Here is a 22290-nt window from a genome sequence, read left to right as displayed (position 1 = left end):
TCGTACCACAAAAGAGTACGTCTGAGATGACTGAGTACGGTATTCAGCACTGCAGTCACCGATACACAGCTCCACCGGACCACCAGGGGGACTCGACATCAGAGATTCTTCCATATCACACACAATCCTGCAGTTCAACAAACACAGAAATCACTCCTGTACAAAACACTGTCCATAAACATGACACTTAACTCATTCAAATTAAAGGTGCAGTAAGCCATTTCTGAGAAACACTGTTGAAAGTGGATCAGACCGAGCAGCACAACACACTTGCAGCCAATCAGAACTAGGGGGTGTGTCCATTCATGATGGGGGAGGAGCAATAGTAAACAATAGGGAGATTTGAAGGCTGTCGAAAGAGAGATGGCTGAGAGACATTACAAAAGAGAAAAGGTCAGAGGAATATCACAGAAAAGAAGAGTTATGACCAGGCAAGAGCTATAGGATAAGGATTATTTTGTTTCGCTTCAGCTATGATAGCACCCATGCATGTGCATTTTGGGGGCGGAGCAATGAAGGGAGGGGTGTGTTTGTTTGGGTTGATTGAAAAATGTTTAAAAAGTGTTTCTCTGAAATCACTTACTGCACCTTTAAATAGCGACATGAGAAGTATGAAGCTGAATTTGTAGTGTATAGTATTTCTTATAACCCACCTCTCAGCACTGATGTATTCAGAACCAGCAGGGTTACAGCGAACTCCCGCCACACGCACATGTGTGATCTCTCGAACCTGCAGACCCAGATTCTCTCCTTCGATGGTCACGCGTGTGCCGCCCTCCTTCGGCCCCGTCAGTGGACGGATCTGTGGAGACAGAGATGACAGCTTCTCATTGGAGGATATAAAACACATTCTAAAAACTGTAAAGGTCAACACTCTGAAAGTTGCAGTCAGGGATATCTACCATTCAGGAGAATTGTTTATTTTGTGTGTTTTTAACCATACAAATTTCCTAAAAATGACTCCATAAAAAAGCTAAAACCTGATAAAAACCTCTTTTGAGGAGGTTTATATAAAGGTTTATAGAAAATAGAATAAATATAAATAAATGAAGAAATACATAAATACAGTTTTAATTATAAAAATGGTAAATACATAAGATAAATAAAATAATTTTAGTTCTAAAAATATAAAAATAAACAAATAAACAATAAAGATAAATAAAGATATATAAAAAGCCTGCAACTACAAAATAATTGTAAATAAATAATAACAATAAATAATAAAGATGAACGAATGAATAAATAAATAAAATTAACTATAATAATAATAATAAAGATAAATCAATATTTATAGTAAAGATCTATATTTTATAGTGGTAAAAAATAAAATAAAAAATGAATGAATAAATAAACATAAATAGAGATAAATAAAAATAAATACATAAATAATTGCAGTAATTCTAAAAATATGGTAAATAAATAAAGATAAACAATAAAGATAAATAAATAATCGCTGTAATTCTAAAAAAAATTAATGCATTTTTTTAAGATGTTGGTTAAGGTCCTGGCCTTATTGCACATGATCCTTTTTTGGCAAAGTCATCTACTGGCAACTCAAGTCCCTATCATAATTATTTTCCTCATTGACGATCCTGTTTCCGTCAGAAACGTCACATTATGGACTAAAAGAGTTGGCGAAGGTACTAGCATGTTGAGTGTTATGTTTCGTAAAGGTTAATCTAAAAACAACACAAATCTGTGGTCCAAGATGGCTTTCATGATGTGTGTTACCTTTGTGATACGAGGATGGCTGCAGCGTACGTTGCGCCGTCCTTGATGCATCCAGTTGTGTTCGGGTGAAGGACAGTGTTGCTTCAGGAGACACTTCTTATCAGCCAAACACCAGCCACACTCAAACATGCTGTCGGCCTTCAGACAGAGTCCACAGCTGTCCCTCTGAGCTTCACACTTATACAGGAGAGCTGCGTGTACACACATACACACACAGAGAGAGTGAGAATATAGCTGTACTCTCAGCTGGGCAGTTAAACGCAGGGCATGTTTGGAGTGGTGCCAGCTGTATGGTGCCAATCGATAATTGAACTGTACGGGGAAGGTAGCCGAGGCAAAACCCACGCCTGCTTTCACTATGCCGTGATTCATGTGCTGCCCACCCACACTAATAACTCTGACCAGAAGCCTCCAGGAAGCAGAAAACCAAGGTGCTCCGCAGTGGTGGGTGTAGAGGTTCAATTCTATACACAGTGCCTCTGCTCCAAACGCTAGTGAGCTCACTCGCTGGTTACTATCTACACTGGCAGCATCGTGGAATCTCATATGTTAGTGGTTTGAAATGCTGTTCACAGGTAGCAACTTGGTTAATAGTCACTCATATTTACAAAACAAAAAAAGAGCCACTAAACACACTCAGGTTATTTCAAACAGCGCCTGATGTTAGCATATTGCTAAGCTAGCAAAAATACTTTAATAAACACAAAAATAGAGCATTGTTGATTAAATGCTTTTAACTAGCAAATAAAATATACTTATATGGAAAATGTGACCAATCTAGAAGTAACTAATATCATAAATAAACACAAATAACAAATAAGATTACTGCAGCATAGTTTTAGTATTTTATACTATTATTATATCTGTTATAATATATTTTGACATACATGACATATATTTTGAAATGTCCATATATAATATAATATGTACAGTTTTAAATATAAAATCTAAATATAAAATATACATTATATAAACTGACAGCTGTGTAGACATTATTATAGTATATTATTTAGGGCTGTCAAGAGATCAAAAATTGTAACCAATTAATTACTTGGCCAAGAAATTACCCCAAAAAGATGATTTTAAGTAGACATTATAAAAAGTAATTTTAGAAAGAATTTTTTTATTTGATTCAACATAGAATTTATTACACAAACTGTTAGGCTAAAACGGGCATGTTTTTTTTTTCAGGAGCTGCATCTGAATTTGTATTTACAGGTGTTGGTCATATAATTAGAATATCATCAAAAAGTTGATTCATTTCAAGAATTCAACTTAACAGGTGAAACTAATATATTATATAGACTCATTACATGCAAAGTGAGATATTTCAAAACTTTATTTTTTATAATTTTGATGATTATGGCTTACAACTTACGAAACCCACAAAATCAAAATCCCAGAAAATTAGAATATTACACGAAATCACACAGTATTTACCCAGGAATACCATGGTCATTGAACCAGGTTTTGTTTTTTTTGGCAGTGTGGGCAGGTGCAAATCCTGCTGGAAAATGAAGGAAGCATGAAGTGCTCTGAAAATGTCCTGGTAGACGGCTGCGTTGACTCTGGATTTAATAAAGCACAGTGGACCAAAGTCCTCTTTTTTGATGAGAGCAAATTTTGCATCTCATTTGGAAACCAAGGTCCCAGAGTCTGCAGGAAGAATGGAGAGGCACACAATCCAAGATGCTTGAAGTCCAGTGTGAAGTTTCCACAGTCTGTGTTGGTTTGGGGAGCCATGTCATTGGCTGGAGTTGGTCCACTGTGCTGTTCACTCAACGCAGCCGTCTACCACGACATTTTCAGAGCACTTCATGCTTCCTTCAGCAGACAAGCTTTATGGAGATGCTTCCTTCATTTTCCAGCAGGATTTGCACCTGCCCACACTGCCAAAAGAACCAAAACCTGGTTCAATGACCATGGTATTCCTGTGTAATTACTGTGTGATTTCATGTAATATTCTAACTTTCTGGGATTTTGATTTTGTGGGTTTCGTAAGCTGTAAGCCATAACCATCAAAATTATAACAAATAAAGTCTTGAAATATCTCACTTTGCATGTAATGAGTCTATATAATATTTTAGTTTCACCTGTTAAGTTGAATTCTTAAAATAAATCAACTTTTTGATGGTATTCTAATTATATGACCAGCACCTGTAGATATATTTACAGAGCAAAACAGTTCAGTTACCAACATTCTTCAAAATTTCTTCTTTTATGTTCCACAAAAAACAAAAAAAGAAAGTCGACATGAGGGTGAGTAAATTTAAATAAACAGTATTTTCATTTTTGGGCAAACTATCTCCAAAATATATATATATATATATTGTTTATGATTCTCAAAATAAGAAACTAAACCTGCCAGTAGGATGTGGTAAATGTCTAAATGAGTACGTTTTTGAATCATTAATTTATTCGATTAGTTCAAACAGCTGATTCATTCAGGAATGAAGTAAATGCTTCTCTTTTTGAATTTGCGATTGAATCATTGGTTCACCTGACTGATTAGTTAAAAAAGCAAATTCATTTAGAAACATCAGCAATCAACTGTATGAAACGTCAGATGACCTACGTTGATCTGGGATGGGGCGGGTGCGTTAAATGCATTTATTTTTACACAACTAATTCATTCAATTAATGTGTTAAATAGACAGCCCTAATTATATTATACATCAATTATATTTATTATATATTTTTTATTTTTTTCTAGACTTCTTGGACAAAAATCTACAAAAAGCTTGTTACAAGGCATTCTGGGATTTTCTAGAATGTAAAGAATACATGTGAAGCTGCCTTGGGTTTTGGGCAAAATGAGGAATCTTTAAAGGCGGCTCTGGGAAGGTGGATGTAGAGGCTGAATTGCCCATCTGAGCTAAGAATGACAGATCACTGAAAATATGATCACAGATTAATAAACTCACAACACCAATAATTTACCAGAGAGATTGTATATCTGCAGATACACGTGTGACTTTCTGTTCCTTTCGCGGCTCTATTCCTTTGAAAGCACAGAGACGCTCTGTAATAGCAAACCTGATGAAGTTCTCCTCAAGAGATATATCGACTCCTGGAGGTCTTTCGATTTGTATTTCTCAAAGTGCTGCAAGTAAATGCAAAGTGACAGCGGTGTGGAGAGGTTAAAAGCTGACAGACGTGGATTCTATACCATCCTCTGCAGAAATGTGCTGTTATATAAGACTGAAGCAGGCAGACGCCCCGTTATTAATAAAATATGCCGCGGCGACTGAAAGAATACCTGACAGACTAAGTGTGTTTGAACAGACTGTGAAAATCCAGATAAAATAAAATAAAAGATGCATTAAGTTCCACTTACACAAAAAGGTAGAAACACCCTCCCACATCAAGAGGACACTGGGAATTCCAATAAAATATGAATGTAGGGAGGATAGCTTCAATGCTATTACTCTTTAGCTTTAGAAATGCCACTAGCGGGCTTAAGTCGAAGTGTGTGATTTCTTACCTCGCATGGATGACGGCTTGTCGATGGGAAAGTCACCGTCCCACACGATGGAGAAATCCACGGGCAGGTCTCCCATCTCATTCCCTTCATACCAGTACTGTGAGAAAAAAGCAACAGAAACAACATCTATAAGAGAAAAAGGTTTATACTCAACCCTCTCCATCTTTCTTGACGTAAGAGAAACAATAATTTGCAAACCTAACAGAACTACTGGAAAAATATGCCCAAATCACCGCTGACATTACTTGACGTTCTCAAGAGACAATTACAGATGAGGATGATGTTATCGTGTCGCTTTCTCCACCGGCACTGCTCAGAATCAATCCTGATAACATCTTTCCTGACCCAATGGAAATTAGCTTAAATCCAGATCTATAATTTGCTGCACACTTCACAGCACTCTTGGAAAAAAAAAAGTCCAATAATGACTGACATCTTCTGAACATCACATTGACAAAGAGCATGACTACAGATTATGACAACGCAATCGTTTCACTCTCTTCATAAGCGCTTCTTTCATTGTTGATGAGGCCATACAAAAAAATACAAAACAGAATAAATACATATAAATATAAGTGTGTGTGTGTGTGTGTGTGTGTAAATTAAATGAATAAATTGAACACCCACACACAAATATATATAGTCAAAATAACTTTTCTATTTGTGGTGGGGACAGCGTAAATATTTGCAGGGCTGGTAAAAATCAAGTTACCAGAAAAAATGCTCATTAAGTTGTGTTATGGCGGATCTCAGGCGTGCGGCTGCAGCTTGTCATGTGGAGCAGAAAGCAGGTGACGATGGTTTTTACTGTCCGGGATTTAATTAACAACACTGAGAGCACTTATCCAACGCAACCCTGAGAGAATATCGCTGATCAGGCTCATCGATCGGCGGCTGCTTGCTTAAGAGCCTTCGAGAAGTCCAAGAGAACAAGAGTAAACTTACCACAGCGAAGCTCCAGATTCAGCATTACAAACCACCACAATGGCACTTTTACCTTCGCTTTCACTGATAAATGTGCGATCATGCTATTTGAAAGGCTACAGAAAACTAAAGGCCTAATTCACTATATACTTCAGCACATGGTATATTTCAGTGCAAAAATCAACATTTGTATCTGAACTGTCTTATGCAAACTGAGCCAAGGGTTTTATGAATGATTTACGCAGAAATGTGTTTAATTAATGCATCCAAATGAGTTTATTACTAAGGCTGAATACACTAAACAGTTTATCATGTGGTAGATTTCAGTGCGAAACCAGCATCTCATTCACTTAATATGCAAGATATGGATTTATGTTGTTCAATTGTGGACACTCTTACCAGATTTTCATGATTACTAAGCAAACCGAGCACTAAAATAACATTAACAACGTAAATAACCAAATAAACAACGTTATTCATTCTTACTGAATTCCCCCTCAGCAGTGAAAACTGCACTGAATTTATTTCCATTTATGGCCAAACCAAAATCTATTTTGGAAAAAAGCAAAAGAACACCCTGCCTCGATGCCTCGGCCGGTCATTAAGCCCGATTGAAACGTCAGCTGTTACATCAGCGTTCATTCAGCCGTACAGCCCAGATAAATCACAACAGAGAAAACAAGCAGTGCCACATCGTTCCCCAGCAGTCTGAGAGGCCCTGAGGAGTGGAAAATGGCCCTCAGTGGTGTGTGCGGTAAAGCCCGAATCTTTCTGCAGCTGTTCTGGGGGAAAATATCTGGCAGGAACTCAAGCGAGCTCTGCAGTGGAAAAGGTGGTGAAAAGCTGAACTAAACCTCACTCAACCTGTTGACGCCAGGCACCCAGCAGTCATACATCTCTATGAGACACAGCTGCTGAGGTCCCGGGCATCTTAATTGGGGTCAATTACAGGCGACCAGCATACTGGCATACAGGTCGCAGAGGTCATGACTTCCACATCATTAACCTATCTTGAAATTTGTTGAGCTATTATGCAGTCAAGCTGTAAGGAAAAAGGCTTTGATCTACTAATGCCTTTTTTTTAAAGGTGCAAAAATCACAAGCATATGAATTGATATCAAACTGTGTCTTTCCATAGAAGATGTCAGTAAAATTACAAATTAAAATTTCTTTGTTGCTAGTTAATTCTGTCCAATAGGACTTTTTCATGAAACAAAAGCAGAACGAATGTGTAAATCCTTACATAAATTGGCAAATTGAATGAATATTTACACAATAATGGTTTAATGAACAATGCATGGAGGCCTTATCCTAATGAGACCCTTTTTAATTGTTTTTATAAAAAATAAAAGCATCTATTAAATGAAATCAAAAGAGTATTTCTATATTAGAATCTAAATAATATATAATGCATGTGTGTGTATGTACGATGTATATTTACATTTTAGTTTTTATATTATTAAAGTGTGTCTGTGAGAAGACTGTTTGTATAGTAATATATAATATTAATAATATATAGTGTGTGTGTATATATATATTCAATATTTATATATCATTTTAAACATATAATATAAATATATTATATATATATATTTTTTCATTTTTATATACTCATAGAAAAATATTCCTATATTCAAATAAAGGTTTTATATATATATATATATATATATATATATATATATATATATATATATAAAAATACACTTATACACTTTCTTGTACATTTTGAGCAATAGTGTGATATATTTTCTTGCCTATTGCCTCTCCTCTGGTGAAAGGTTTGAGCTTTGAGGAGATTAGCCTCCGTGTGTAAATGGATGGAAGCCTTTGTGTTTGCCCATACAATACCGCTTATCTCTGCCAGAAGTGAATTGATTTTCCTCCGGCTTGTCTTCCCACTGTATCGCAGTGTGTTCTGTGTAGACAGCCTGGCCTGGTTCTGTCAGAGGCCTCACTGGAAATGACTGGCAAACGACAGCAAGGTAATATTACCTCTAAAACCGTCCTCAATTTATCAGCAGCCCTGAATGTGCAAAACACAACCCAGGACGGGTGCTATTCACAGGAATAAAGGCCGTTTCCACCTTTTTGATTTAGTTTTGTTTACATCCTTGGGGTACATTTCAATTCCGTTTGCATGTTTAATCAAAGGCTATAATATCTGCTAGCGGCACGTGGGTTTTTTAAGAGACCACTTTTAAAAATTGGTGTGCTCAATAATCCACTTATTGGAGCTAAGTTAATACGGTGCTACCATTTATGGCAGCAGCTATGATAAATAACTGGAGATATTGACTCAGGGGGGAAAAATGCTGCTTCTCGAAAATGCAGCCTTCCCTTGAAATTAAGTGATTGCAATTAATTCAAGTGGAACTCTGTGGAACTAAGTATTTAGTCTTTAATAGGATTTTATTGTTAAAAGATGTTTTCATATACCTCATCTCTCTGGATACACCCGGCTCCAGTTGACCTGTCAATGGCGTCGTGTTCAAGTGACAGAATGAAAATCAATATAACTTAATGATGGAGGACCTGTACATTTAATTAAGTTACAAATTGGGCCAGACTCAGCGAAAAAAGACAACGGCATCAATGGTACGAGCAAAATGAGCCCGCTGTGTGCGAGGCATTACTTTACAGTAACCTAATTACTGAATCATAGCTATCCCATTACTAACGACAGTCCAGTAATAACAGCATGTGTTGCGTCATGGACTAATTCCTAGGTTGGGAGAAGGGAATTCTGGGTTATGATAAAAGATACAGCCTCTGTCAGTCCAACTATGATGTGATTTGGTTTGGTCGAGAGCCACTGGAAATAAATAATGGTAAAAAAATGGTTCTCCTAAAGCTGGGAGGATAAGGAAAGGCAGCCACATGGATGCGCAAGCAACGCGTGTCACCATAAACGAGGCGGTTGCGCTGACCTAAGGCACACCAAAGCATTTTTCTGGTGTGTCACTCTTGGAGGGATTTCTTCATTTGGAGGTTCTAGCGCAGCTGAGCCTCTTAATACATGATAAGCTCAGGGCACAGTTAATGTGATACATTACAGCTGGGACATATACAGTAGATTGATCACCGCATTAGTTGATACATTTATTTTAATAGTGCCCACCTGCTTCCACACGGCAACCTAATAGCATTTATAGTTTACAGAGACTGGCGGAAGAAGCAGATGACACCCACGACTGCACCGAAACAAGTAACTGAAATGACCCAAGAAACTTTTTTTGGCCAGGCGAAAACTGCTCGCATGCAACCCAGGTGATCGTTAAAACACATTTCTCTCGGGTAGTACGGTATAAAACGGCTAATGGCTGATTGAGCACTTGATGAGAATAATAGAATAATGAGGGTGAGGTGGTTCAAAATGCCTGACAAAAATAACATGTAAGTGTTTTTATTCAAAAAGCTTCCGCTACCCTGCATCGAGGATAATGGGGTTCTTTATAAGGGCCCTCTCCATCAAGAGGCTGGTTCAGAACTTGGGCATTGTGTAAAAAAGGCCTCTGGCGGTACGTTTCCCCGGTAACACGACCGGTGCCAGTCGCTAAGGGGTCAGCAGCGCTTAGCAACACTTACGCTCATGGACTCATTTGGAGTATTTTGCACACCTCTCCCTTCTTGGAGAAAATCTGAATTTCTTTGGATTTCGCTTCAGCCAAGCAAAAAGCACACTAAGTACAGACTTTTTTTTCATGACTAAAATTAAAAGCACACATAAAGCAGGTGGTTATTATGTTCTGACGGGGACTAGCGTATTTATCTTTTGTTTGACAGATGATGTACTGTTCGAGCAGATGTATCAAACCTATGTGCAAGCTATAGCTGTGCATTTCTGATTCTTGAGTCCCACGGTACAGAGAAGTGGTATAATATAGTCATATATGAGAGACATTCTATAACTGTGGTTTTACACAACTGAAAAGATAGTTCCAGAACATTTTTCTTGGGAGTACATGTTGTTCCTTTCATAACTGATAATGAGATCTTTTCAAATACAAATGGACCAGTACCATCCCCCTGAGGCACACCTTATTGGAATACCATCTTTGCTTTGCTTTCAGATGATTTGGCTGTTTAGTTGATATCATTATTACTAGTGAGTACTAAGTGGTCAGTGCTTTGTCCAATCAACTTTCAATACACTATTTATTCAACTTATTCAACGTTGAATGTTTGAACACAATCACATTGGTTGACTAGCTCATGAATTGGACCTTCCGGTCACCAGCCCTGAACTTTTAGTACTATCCCATACACACCATGACTACACAATCACTGATTAATTTATTAGCTAGTACAATTAGCATTTTGTTCATTATTACAACCAATAGCTTTCTCACTACTTGACTTGCTGAGTACAGTACGATCCATTGTAATGTATGTGATGTGGAAGCTACACAATAGCAGCATTGTGAGATACTGAGAAACTGAAAAAGCAGCTGTCTGAATTCTAGGGTGAGGCAGGAACGGGAAACAGCCGAGAAATTAGGGAGAATGCAGGACCAGTTAACTTGATTTTTGTCAAAAATAATGACCCCTCCAATTCCAGTGCGAGTGAGAGACGTGCCCTAAGGGAGACCACTTACATCAAGATAAGAGCAGATTAACTAGCTGTAATACAACACCAGTAGCCTTTGCCTTCAACACTGTGAGGTCTTTTCAACATCAATAAAAAACTGCGATGATTCTCACAGGTGTAGAAGCTAACGTCAGTAGATGCTAATATTCTACACTAGAATGCTACAAAAAAAGTAACAATAAAAAGTGACTATTGTATTCAGAACAAAGCATTGGGTACTAAATATATAAAAAATAGTAAATTGTAGTTGAAAATATAAGACCCAACAAGTAATAAATTCAAACCTATGACATTTGTAAATAAAAATCAAAAAGGAATGAAACACCTGAAATACTATAAAAAAACATGATAGCAGAGAAAACATGATTGAGCACAAATATGAGGTTGAATTGAAGGTAAACTGTAAGAACATAACAGACGGAATGACCTCTAAAACCTCATCCTTTTCTATTTACTTCACTTATCAGTAAACGAATAGAGCTATATGAATACCTTTCTTGAGTAGAGTATGAAAAAAAACCTAGCTGACTGTTTGATACACGTTCTCAGGTGATGTGTAAACAGAAGATGAAACTGATTGATTCAGCGTCTCCTATCTGAAGGCACTCACAATTTCATTAGCATGGACCCCACGGTCTCAAAGTCACCGGCCGCTGGCTCCCAGAAGACTAAGCTGTGCAATTCGCCTTGACGGCCATATTGATTGATTTTCGCTGTCTCGTGTGAAAGCATGAGAGAGAGGACACGTGCTGAGGTAGGGAGTGGCAAGCGGACGATGACACTCTCTTGGGAGCCAGTGTAATTTGTATCAGGTCTTCGCTGATGTTCGATTGCTATTCAGGGAAGATGCATGTCATGAGAGAGATGATGTGCTTTTTCTTTACTGTGTCACTGGTAATCACACTATCAATTAATCTGTGCATGCCCAGACCAACACAGAGACAAAGAGACTGAGAGATAAGAAAGACAAGGGGGGAAGGGAGCCGATGAGGAGAAACAGTGAGAATTTGAGGATTTTGTTTCTCATCACAGTGAGATAGAGACAAAGAACTCATCTAGAAACACCACAGTCCGGAAAAACACATAATGCGAACGCAAATGCTTCTAGTTATGCCATATGTCATTCATAACGCAACACAAGTACGCATCATATTCTCAGTGTTGCTAAAAAACGTATATAAATTAATTTTTCCCTTTCAGATCAACTACTTTCATGAAGGAGCCACAGATAGTAGAATGGAAGCTTGAACAACCGACAAATTCAGACTTTCCCACAATATAATCATGCAGCCCAATGCAGTCCACAGAAAAATATAATATATTATATATATTACTAAGTTAGATTATAACTAAACTAATCTCTGCAAACTATGTTTAGGAGACCAATGTTATACTAACAAAACAATACCAGTTTGAATAAAATAAAAAAATAAAAAAATCAAGCTTAGCATGACTGTCAGAACAGCCACAGCAAGTTGACAGTGAGAAAATGTAGCACAAAACGAACGTATTGCGTAGCATAACATGTAATGTAATGTTTTTAGAGATAACTTAAACTAAAAGAGATAACTAAGAGTAACAATTTTTATGCTGTGCATTGTAATAACTTAGTTCTAGTCCTAGTTCGTACAGATGCTTCCAAATTAAATCACAGGACTTTTATGGACATTAAGCCCTAATTTTTGATTTTTTTCAAACATTCTTAATTGCTTAAAACATTTTTATTTTACATTTTAAATAAAAAATGATTAAGTAAAATTAAAAAGTGAAATCAAATAAAACGTCTGAACCATTAATTTAACCAATACAGGCAAATTCATCAAACAATTTCTTTATTTCTTAATTTCTAAAAAATAAAGCAACAAAGTAAATATAAGTTCTTCATTTTAAATGTTTAATAAGAAAAACAAATACAATAAAATACCAATTTAAATAAATAATTAATCAAATAAAATAATAAAATGTCTGAACTATAAACTTGTTTGTATTTGCTTGTACAGCAAATACAAAGACATAATGTACTTGGCTCAAAATAAACACTAGCCAAATAAGACTAAAAATTGGCACTGGTGAGTAAATAAGGAACAGTAACAGTACTTGTTTGCATCAGGAAACTTTAAGCAAATGATAAAGGAAAAAAGATTATTCCAGTACTTTAAAGAACACTGTATATAATGTCCTAACATGCACCATATATGCTCTTCTAGTAAAAAAAAAAAAAAAAAAAAACGTTTTTCATGTAAAAAATGAATAAATAAATAATAATTTAGGTTTCTATTTGAGTCACGTGTGCAACAGTTTTGCAGTCAGTGTGTACAGGCAAATTATCGCATCGCACCTAGTTATGACACAGGATGTTATTCTGTGAATTTGCTGGTTTCTCAAGACTTTATAAATAAAAGATCTGCACAGGAATCCCCATGTCAATATTCATCTGCAATAAGTAAATAAAAAACCTGTTGCCCTCCATAAACTCAATATGCACCGGCATCATCATTGACAGGCGGCCGCAGAACTCACTTTGCATCTAAATGCCTTCAGATCCGGGGCTGTTTAGACTGCACAAGTCGCTACGCTTCAATTCCAATTTAAATGCATAGCGCTGTCGGAGACAGCAGCGCGGGTCACAGTCAGGGAGACTGATGAACAGGAGGAGATGAGTCCAAACAGATGGAAGGACAACAGTTGCACCGGGATCCTGCTAGGAGACCTTCCAACCGAGCTTGTGTCATTCCTGCAAAGAACGACAATCAATCCAGTACCGTGCGCGGACTACAGACGTGATCCTCATTATTAAATTCGAACAGGACATCAATTGTCTTGTCGCAGAGTTGGGGCTAGCGGATTGACCTTTGACCCAGTCAGGGTACAGAGGTCAAAGGGCACACGCTCCACCTCCAGAATGGCAAATCGGGTTCACCGCATTCCTTTTCAGCGTGTCACACCGTCGTGCCAAATCATGAGGCACGTCCAGCGCCTAGCTAATTATCTTACAAGATTCCCTGAGGTTACTGTGACAACCAGATGGGTCACAGACGGCCTGTGCCGCCTGCATATGAGAGCGAAAGGGAGGACAGAGAGAGAGAGAGAGAGAGAGAGAGAGACAGAGAGAGAGACATTCTCAATGTCAACATCTTGACATGCTCCATTTTTCACTGGGATTGAGAAAACAACATTTCCAGCGTTATAAATTGATGCCTTTGCCGATTTACCCGGATAAAGATTCGTATTTTTTATGATCAGTGATTCAGTGAGAAGTCACCTTGGCTTTCTCAGCACACTATAGACAAATTCATCAACACCTCTTTGCCCTACAAGCGACGATTTGAAGCTCATGCTAATTTTTTAAATGGAAAAATAATGTCACAAAGCAAAATATAATGAGAGAAAACAATGCATCTGTTCGTATGACAATTATTCAAATGCCATCTGGGGTGAGGCTACGCTTGGAAAAATATGCTGATTAATAAATTACATAGTTGCCATTTAGGATACATTGAAAGGAATAGTTCACTCAAAAATAACAATTCTGTCATTATTTCTCACACTCATGTCATTCCAAACCCGTACAATGTTAATAAATCTGCTTAACACAGAAAGCAAACAATCTTCACATAGATATTTTCCATTCAACGGCTGTTCATAGGAATTCTAAGCTCCAAAAAATACTATATAGCTCCATTAAAATAAGTCCATATGACTACAAGTTTTCTAAAGCTTTGAGTAATAAACAGATGCAAATTTAATTCTATGTTTATTGATAAACAAATATGGCACAGGTTGGGATTAACTAGCTATTTTGCACATTCAAGTTGTGAATTTAATTTATGCAAGTAATTAATACAGTAAAAAAAAAAAAAAAAACATTTCTATCCCACGTTTTCAAGAGAACAAAATAGTTTAGTTCTGGCATGCAATTTTAAAAAAGTTAAAATGCTAATGATTTTTTTAAAGCAAATTATTAGATATTGCATTTACATTTTGAAGTTACCATCCTGAATTTATGCAATATGCCAAAATTCACATAAAATACACTAGTGTTCAAAAGTTTGGGGTTGATAAGTCTTTTTAAATGTTTTTCAAAGAAGTCTCTTAAGCTCACCTAATGGCTGAAGGCTTTTATTTGACCAAAAATACAGCAATATTAGGAAATATTATTACAATTTAAAAGATCTGTTTTCTATTTGAATATATTTAGGACCCGAGCACTGATGCTGAGAGGACCCTATTGTTTTTGCTCTGTTTATTATTATTCCGCTTCTTATTCTTCTCCTAAATGAATCGCTTTTTAGAGGGCCTAAACATGCTCGAAAACTCCTGAAACTTTGCACACGCTTCAGAAGTGGTGAAAATGTACATGTTGTATGGGTTTCAGAATTGGGTGGGGCAAAATGGCTTAATTGCCCCCCCCCCTAAATTATTGCTCCGGCTCTAGGTTTCACGTACAGGTATGAAATTCGGTACATACATGTAATGACCCAATACCTACAAAAAAGTATCTTGGAGCAGTGTGTGTGTACACAACCACCCTGCAATGATAAAAATCCACCCACTCCTTTTTTTTAAATTCCCATAAATCGTAAGCAGTGTGTCTCCCAACGACCTGTTTTCAGAATGCGGCTTTAGTGACGTCACTAAGCCACAGGCCCCGCCCACGAGTGTTGACAGACACTGCCGTTCTAACATAGAACCGCCCTGATCGAGTTCACAGCGAGTTGATAGTTGTACACATCCGCCATTGCAGCACTGACGAGAATGTCTCCCAAGCGTTGTCGGTGTTGTGTAGCTGGATGTATTAATCCACATTATAGCTCTATTTATTTACTGGAGCGATAGGCCTAACGTTACTGATCAAGGCAGTAATGAAAGTGAGAGCGCGCACAATTATTACAGTTCATAGTTGTTTTACGGATATACAGTTTGCCAGTTTATTAAACCCCCTGAAATGGTGTGTATAATATTTGTTTACTGTTAGTTATAACGAGTGTTTTTTGTACTTCGCTGTGTATGTTGATAATAATGAAAGGGAGAGGGAGAGGGAGAGAGTTTATGGATAATACTTTAATGCGGACTTCTTATACAGTGTTTATTCAGCTCTTACAGTGATTTTCTAGAGTGAAATTGACGCTTCATCTATTGTGTGATGTACAATAAACTTCATTGAACTCATCAGTATATTTTTACAACATTCGGACGCGGTCTGCTACAACAGGCTTGTACTAATAGTGGATAAAAGAAAGATGGAAAAACAAGTTATAACGGTAATTAAACTAGACTATACCTGTCAATCCCCACAGCATATATTATCTGGCTCTCTGGGCATTATTGTCCGACTCCGGGTCGAAATGAACACGGCTACTGAGAGTTTATGTTTTGATATTATCATTCCGTGAGATGAGATTGTCCTGACACACGTCCTGCGAGCTCGTGAGGCTCCGCCCTCTGGGCCGGTAGCAGCTGCTCATTTGCATTTAAAGGGATACACACTGAAACAGTGCGTTTTTCTGAGCCTCAAAAAGTGACAATTTAAACATGCTGTAAAAAATGATCTGTTGGGTATTTTGAGCTAAAACTTCACTTACACACTCTGGGGACATCAGAGACTTATTTTACATCTTGTGAAAAGGGGCATAATAGGTCCCCTTTAACGAACTCCTCCTACAGTTTTGATCCGATCCTCATCAAATTTGATGAGTGTAATCTTAAGGCCTTTGCGACGTTAAATTGCGAAGATCTGGAGTTTTCCAGATCTTTCTTTAATTTAAAATGTAATTTATTCCTGTGATGCAAAGCTGAATTGCCAGCAGCATTACTCCTGTCTTCAGTGTCACATGATCCCTCAGAAATCATTCTAATAATTTGCTGCTCAAAAAACATTTCTTATCATTATCAATGCTGAAAAACCTTTGTGATGGAGAGGTCTTGAAGTTGTCTTCCATCACTGTTTTTATTGTGTTCTTACTTTTCTTATGCATTTTATAATATTTCCGTGGGATTTGCTGGTTTATATTTCCTGTTTTAGCTGAGTAAGCGTGTTCTTAAATAATGGAAAACCTGTAGGTAAGCGCTCATTTTAGATCATTTATGGAAATATTTGTGCAAATGTATATTTTGGTTGTATCTGTCCTTTTTTGTTGTACTGTATTTACTGCAGTTGTTTTTATCTCTTGTCTTAGAGATGTGTATATAAGATGGCTGTCACTAGTAGCAAGGGACTAGTGGACGGATTGTGTTTTAGTGTTAAATAAGCCATGATTCCTTTTTTTCAGGATTCTTTGATCAATAGTAACTTCAAAAGAACCTCATTTATTTTAAATAGAAATCATTTGTAACAATGAAAATATGTTTACTGTCACTTTTAATCAATGTAATGCATCCTTGCTGATAAAAGTATTACATTCTTTAAAAAAGAAAAAGAAATATGTAAAGACCATAACATATTTGAACTGGTGTGTATGTGGATGGAAACCTGGATATTAACAGTCATTAGCTCTCAAGCCTCTAATATCCAAATATAAAATCCAAATAATAATAAAAATAAAATCTAATATCCATATCATGACATCACATTGATATTTATAATGCTTGACATCAAGGTTAAAAAATTAATGCCAATTTTTATTTTTATGTGAATTATTCCTTTAAGAAATTCTGCTGTTGCTAAAAAATATCAACTTGTACCCTCAGATTTAGCCATTGCTATGAAGAAATTGTTTTCCTGCATTAATAGCCACTATCCATCATGTGTTGCTAAACTGAAGTGCAGTTCACATGTGAAAGAGTCGTTGTCTTACCGAAGTGTTCTGGCACTGGATGCAGGAGCTGTTGAAACGGACCGCGGGAATGCGCTGGACTTTGCCCTGGATGTTAAAGACGCACTCATAGTTCTTTTGTCCAGACTGAGGCTGGGGCAAGTTTCGAGCTCGCAACGTGATTGGCCGAACGATCCCCGCTGGTACCAGGATGTCGCTGCTGGGCAGAATTTGCGGGCAGCCCTGAAAATGACAAAAAAAACAAAAAAACAATTCGTTATAAATCAGGTTCAGAGTAAAGCACAAATAATCCTAACTCATAAATATCACAACCCATTCGACTTTCACTGACACTGATTCCAGTTTATTGAGCTTAAGAACAATAAATAACGTCTATTCGACTGAAACTTTGCCTAAAAATGTAGCATTCAGTCACGCACAAACACACCAGAGATGCTAAGAAAAGAAATTGAGGCCATTAGGGCGGGAAGAACTTAAAATCCAGCAATCTGAGGCTAAAAACCCTATTACACAGCAGTTGCATCCGTCTCCAGTTTTACGAAGCACGGTTCTCTCGGCAGATCACACTGATGAAGCGGTAAATGAATATCTTCCTTAGTCCTGCGTGTCAAGTCGTGCTAGAAGAGTCATTACGGTCTACTCTACCCGTAACCGATTGCAGCATTTATCAAAGAAACTATTTTATATTGACGTGACTTCTGATCGCACTGATGGAAAACTACACATCATAAGATATATTAGCAGCTCAGAAACAACAGCACGATCTGAAGAGGGGAAACAAGGTTTCTGTTTACACAAGCCACATGAATTGATAGATGATTATCACTTATTGACGAGTGCACAGAGGTGTTGGTTGCAAAACAGCTCTTCTCCACCCCAGTCGTGCATCCTAGGATATTCGGGACGATCTGTAATCTATTTAACACCGAACAATAATCAGGGTGGCAGTAAAAGCAATTTGCAGGCAGAGCCGACATAAATCAGAGCGGCTAGCCGGCCAGCTAGTCTGCCCGCGCCAAAAAGCAGCACGCTTAACAATGATGCAACTCTTTACCCCGGACCTCCATCAATCTGCAAAGGTTTGCATATCAGTGTGACAATAAATCTCATTTTCATATTAGGTGTTTGTAAAGAAGGATTTACTCCCTGTGGAGGCACGAGGGGCGCACAGGTGGCGACTGCAGGGAGAGAAGGATAGCGTGCCTTCATACTGCAAAATGAGCTCGATGAATCACCTGTAGTTCTGCGGAAGATGACAACGCTGAGCTAATGATAAATTACTCCAGACGACTGGCCCGTAAACAAATACACAGTCCACGGGCATCAGAAAGCGACTCTGATGATACGAAACTCGGGTTGGGTGTGTTTAATGAGAAAACACACGGCTCAGTCACTGAAAATGGTTTCAGCTGTCGTGATTCTCTGCTAAAATGTTATATGTGTGATACGTGGCTCAGAACTACATAAAATCTTGTGCAGACAGTCCCCACTTCGCAGTATGTCTACTTCCCTGGTATTTGGCATGTAAAAAGCAGACGGTCAAATCTGAATCTGCAGAATTTATTAATTAATACATGACAAATATCCAGATTAATAATTAATAATAATAATAATTAGTTACATTGGTATAGCGCTTTTCTAGGTACTCAAAGCGCTTTACATATGGAAGGGGGAATCTCCTTCAACCACCACCAATGAGTTTACCTGCTAATTCTGCCAAGATTGTGAAGTATACATCAGATGGAAACTTACTTTGAACAGTCAAGAAGTAAGTTTCTCATCAAATGCAGTACATTCTGTAACAATACACAAATTCAGCTAAGGACACCAAGCATCAAAGCATACCTTGGATACTCACTGAAAGAAAGAAAAAAGACACAAAATCATATCATTTTTGATGTCGCATCAATAAATGGTGTTTGCAACATTTAAAATTTAATTCAGAATGACTCTTTAAAATTACTGAATTATAACTGAATTTGAATTGAGGTAGAAAACATGATGCAGAATTTAAATTTGAATTTAAAAAGTTATTTTAAATGAAAAAAGAAAACGAAATGAAAAATCGGAAGCTAGTGATTATAGTTTATAAAGTTTTAAATATGGGTATTTTCCTTTACAAATGCATGGGTTCACTTCAGAAGGCCTTATTAACCCCCTGGAGCCATAAGGATTACTTTTATAATGGATGGATGCACTTTTTTGGTCTTCAAATTTTCTCCAGGCATTCACTCCCAATATAAAGCTTGGAGGAGACAGGATATTTTTTTTTCTATAACTCCGATTGTATTTGTCTGAAAGAAGAATGTGCCATACACCTAGGATGGCTTCAGGGTGAGTAAATCATTTTTTCATTTCATAATCATAATTTTCATTTTTCGGTCAACTATCCCTTTAATGCAAGGAAGAATTTTTAAATTGAAATTCAAATAAATTCACATAATTGACAATTGACAAAAACGACAGACAGATAGATAGACAGATAAATAGACAGACCGATAGATAGATAGATAGATAGATAGATAGATAGATAGATAGATAGATAGATAGATAGATAGATAGATAGATAGATAACCACTTCACAAATCAACTCCTGACCTGCTGCTCACTAGAGTGGATTTCACTGCAGTGTCTAGAAGTTCTGAAGAACCCCACAAGAGGCTGATTCAATGTGATGAAAACGAGGGGGGCAAATTACAGCTCATGCAGGAGCGCTAACAGATTGCATTCATAGATATTTAGCACAGGTGATTCTGCTAATGGACTATAATGGGCTTTTCATCAAGTTTTTGCCATTTAGAACCGGGGCGCAGCTGCTCCATCATGTGTGTGCACTCAAAAGTTTTAGCACATGACATCATTAGTTTGATCCAAAAACACCATTTGCTAAATATGATAGCTGATAATTCCTCCAACCATAACTAATAAACTCATGCTATAATATGAAACCAAAGCATGTTTCAAATGCAATTAATAGAGTAAAAAATATGAATAATCTATCTTTCTATCCATCTATCTATCCATCCATCCATCCATACATCCATACATCCATCCATCCATCCATCCATCCATCCATCCATCCATCCTTCGTCTGTCTATTAATCATCAGCTCTCAACTCATTTAAATCATCCATCCATCCATCCATCCATCCCTTTACAAAATAACTTTAGAAATCATAATAGTTTGGCCAGTAGTTTTCTGCTTTGACTAATGTCATTTAGAAACCTCCCCCATTATTTCTCTTAACAAACCTGTTAACAACATCCATTGCCTGTGTAAATTCTTGTCAAATTGAAGGCAACTGCACCCTGAAGACATTTCCTGCCCCTTCCCTCTTAATGTCAGTTTGCTTGTTCTCATTAACAAGCGCCAATCACTACATAATTATGAATTAAACAAGCCAGGGATGGAGTGTTTGCTGAACGTGGCTTAAAGGTTAGAGATAAGCTGAAGAGCTTGTTAACTAAAGAGCAGGGAGGCAATGTCAGCGTTTACCAGTACATAACTCATCACGCCGGGAACACTGCATATATAATGTGTAGTTCTGATGTGAAGCCACGTCAATTGAATTCTATATTAATGTGCCATGTTGCCATGGTGGCCTGTAAACAGCTTACGCTTAGGCTTATGAACTATATTACGCACAGAGAAATTTTTTATTATGATTAATACATTTCATTACTTAAAGAACATACGCGTCTTTGCATAATGTTGTGGAAAAACCCAGTGACACTAGGCTGTAAACATGTAAAATTATTACAGACCTTAAACAGATATCAAATTAGGGGTTGAAAGACTTCAGATTTTCAGAAGCAGACATTTGTGACTAAAGTCGAGTCGACGTCGACTAGTCGCTGAATATTTTTTTGTAATTTTTTAAACAAATAAGCCTCAACCTCGAGCTGAGACTCGAAGGCAGATTTTCTTGTGCCCGGCTATGACATATGACACAGCACTCCTACATAACATCTTATTGTCATGAGTTCTTTTATCTCACAGATTTCTGCTCGTTCTAATAGTAACTAGTACAGTAAAGATTAGATGTATATGAATACATTAGTATGATAGAGCAATTACGTGTGAATTGCATCTGACAGCATCTCATTGTTAAGTTTACTAACTCTTTAGTTACTAAGAAATATATGCTAGAACTTTTCAGTTTTCAACCTATTTTATTGATAAATCACAGAACAGTGTTGACAACATTTCTGCATACTGGTTTCTGTGCGCGCGATGTGTTTTCTATGTTTGTTACAATGCATCATGCATTAGTTTAGAATGGCGATTAACTTGTACAAAAAATGTACAAACAACTGTTTTAAAACCTGCATTCACAGATCAATTTAGAGCATCCAGAAGGTATAATCAAACATATCTTGTGGAGCGTTCTCTGGATATGAATTTATTTGCCATTTTAACTGTTGGAAACGGAGTGTAAAAGGGGACTTCAAATATTTCTTAAAAGCCTCATGGCAGAGTATTAAAGTTGACTGGTCTGTGCAACCCCTAAATTATATAATTAAAACCTAAATGATAAAAGTAATATATTCAAAATGTTAAAACATCCTATTTACTTTCCCACAACACTGCAAACAATGGAGCTTTAGCTTTGATTTTTTTTTCTAAAAAATATCTAAAGATCCTTAAAGATACATTTACTTTGATTTTTTTTTAAATGTTGTAAGCTAATTTTTTAAGCACAACCATAAATGTGTGATGTTTGTGCTTAAAAAAACAAACAAACAATTAGTCTTAAAGTCTTCTCATCTTACTTTTTTTTTGGACAATT

The 22290-nt window shown here is 37.0% G+C and overlaps 1 protein-coding gene across 2 annotated transcripts in view; it reads right to left on the bottom strand.

Moving 5' to 3' along the window:
• The window catches only part of plxna3 (plexin A3), a 172510-nt gene that overhangs the window by 29557 nt on the left and 120663 nt on the right, over window positions 1-22290 (bottom strand). For both annotated transcript variants that reach the window (XM_077223064.1, XM_077223065.1), the window contains exons 10-14: window positions 17522-17722; window positions 5216-5312; window positions 1732-1922; window positions 654-802; window positions 7-127 (exon numbers count right to left, since the gene is read on the bottom strand). In XM_077223064.1, coding sequence (XP_077079179.1) covers window positions 7-127; window positions 654-802; window positions 1732-1922; window positions 5216-5312; window positions 17522-17722 — 759 coding nt within the window. The remainder of the gene's footprint in view (window positions 1-6; window positions 128-653; window positions 803-1731; window positions 1923-5215; window positions 5313-17521; window positions 17723-22290) is intronic.

The sequence above is a fragment of the Siphateles boraxobius genome, unplaced genomic scaffold (assembly GCF_051911475.1).
Source record: "Siphateles boraxobius isolate OS27281-9 unplaced genomic scaffold, OSU_SipBor_1 9, whole genome shotgun sequence".
In the NCBI taxonomy this organism is placed as follows: Eukaryota; Metazoa; Chordata; class Actinopteri; order Cypriniformes; family Leuciscidae; genus Siphateles; species Siphateles boraxobius.
Note: the sequence above shows the minus strand (reverse complement) of the source record. Positions and strands in the feature narration are given on the sequence as shown.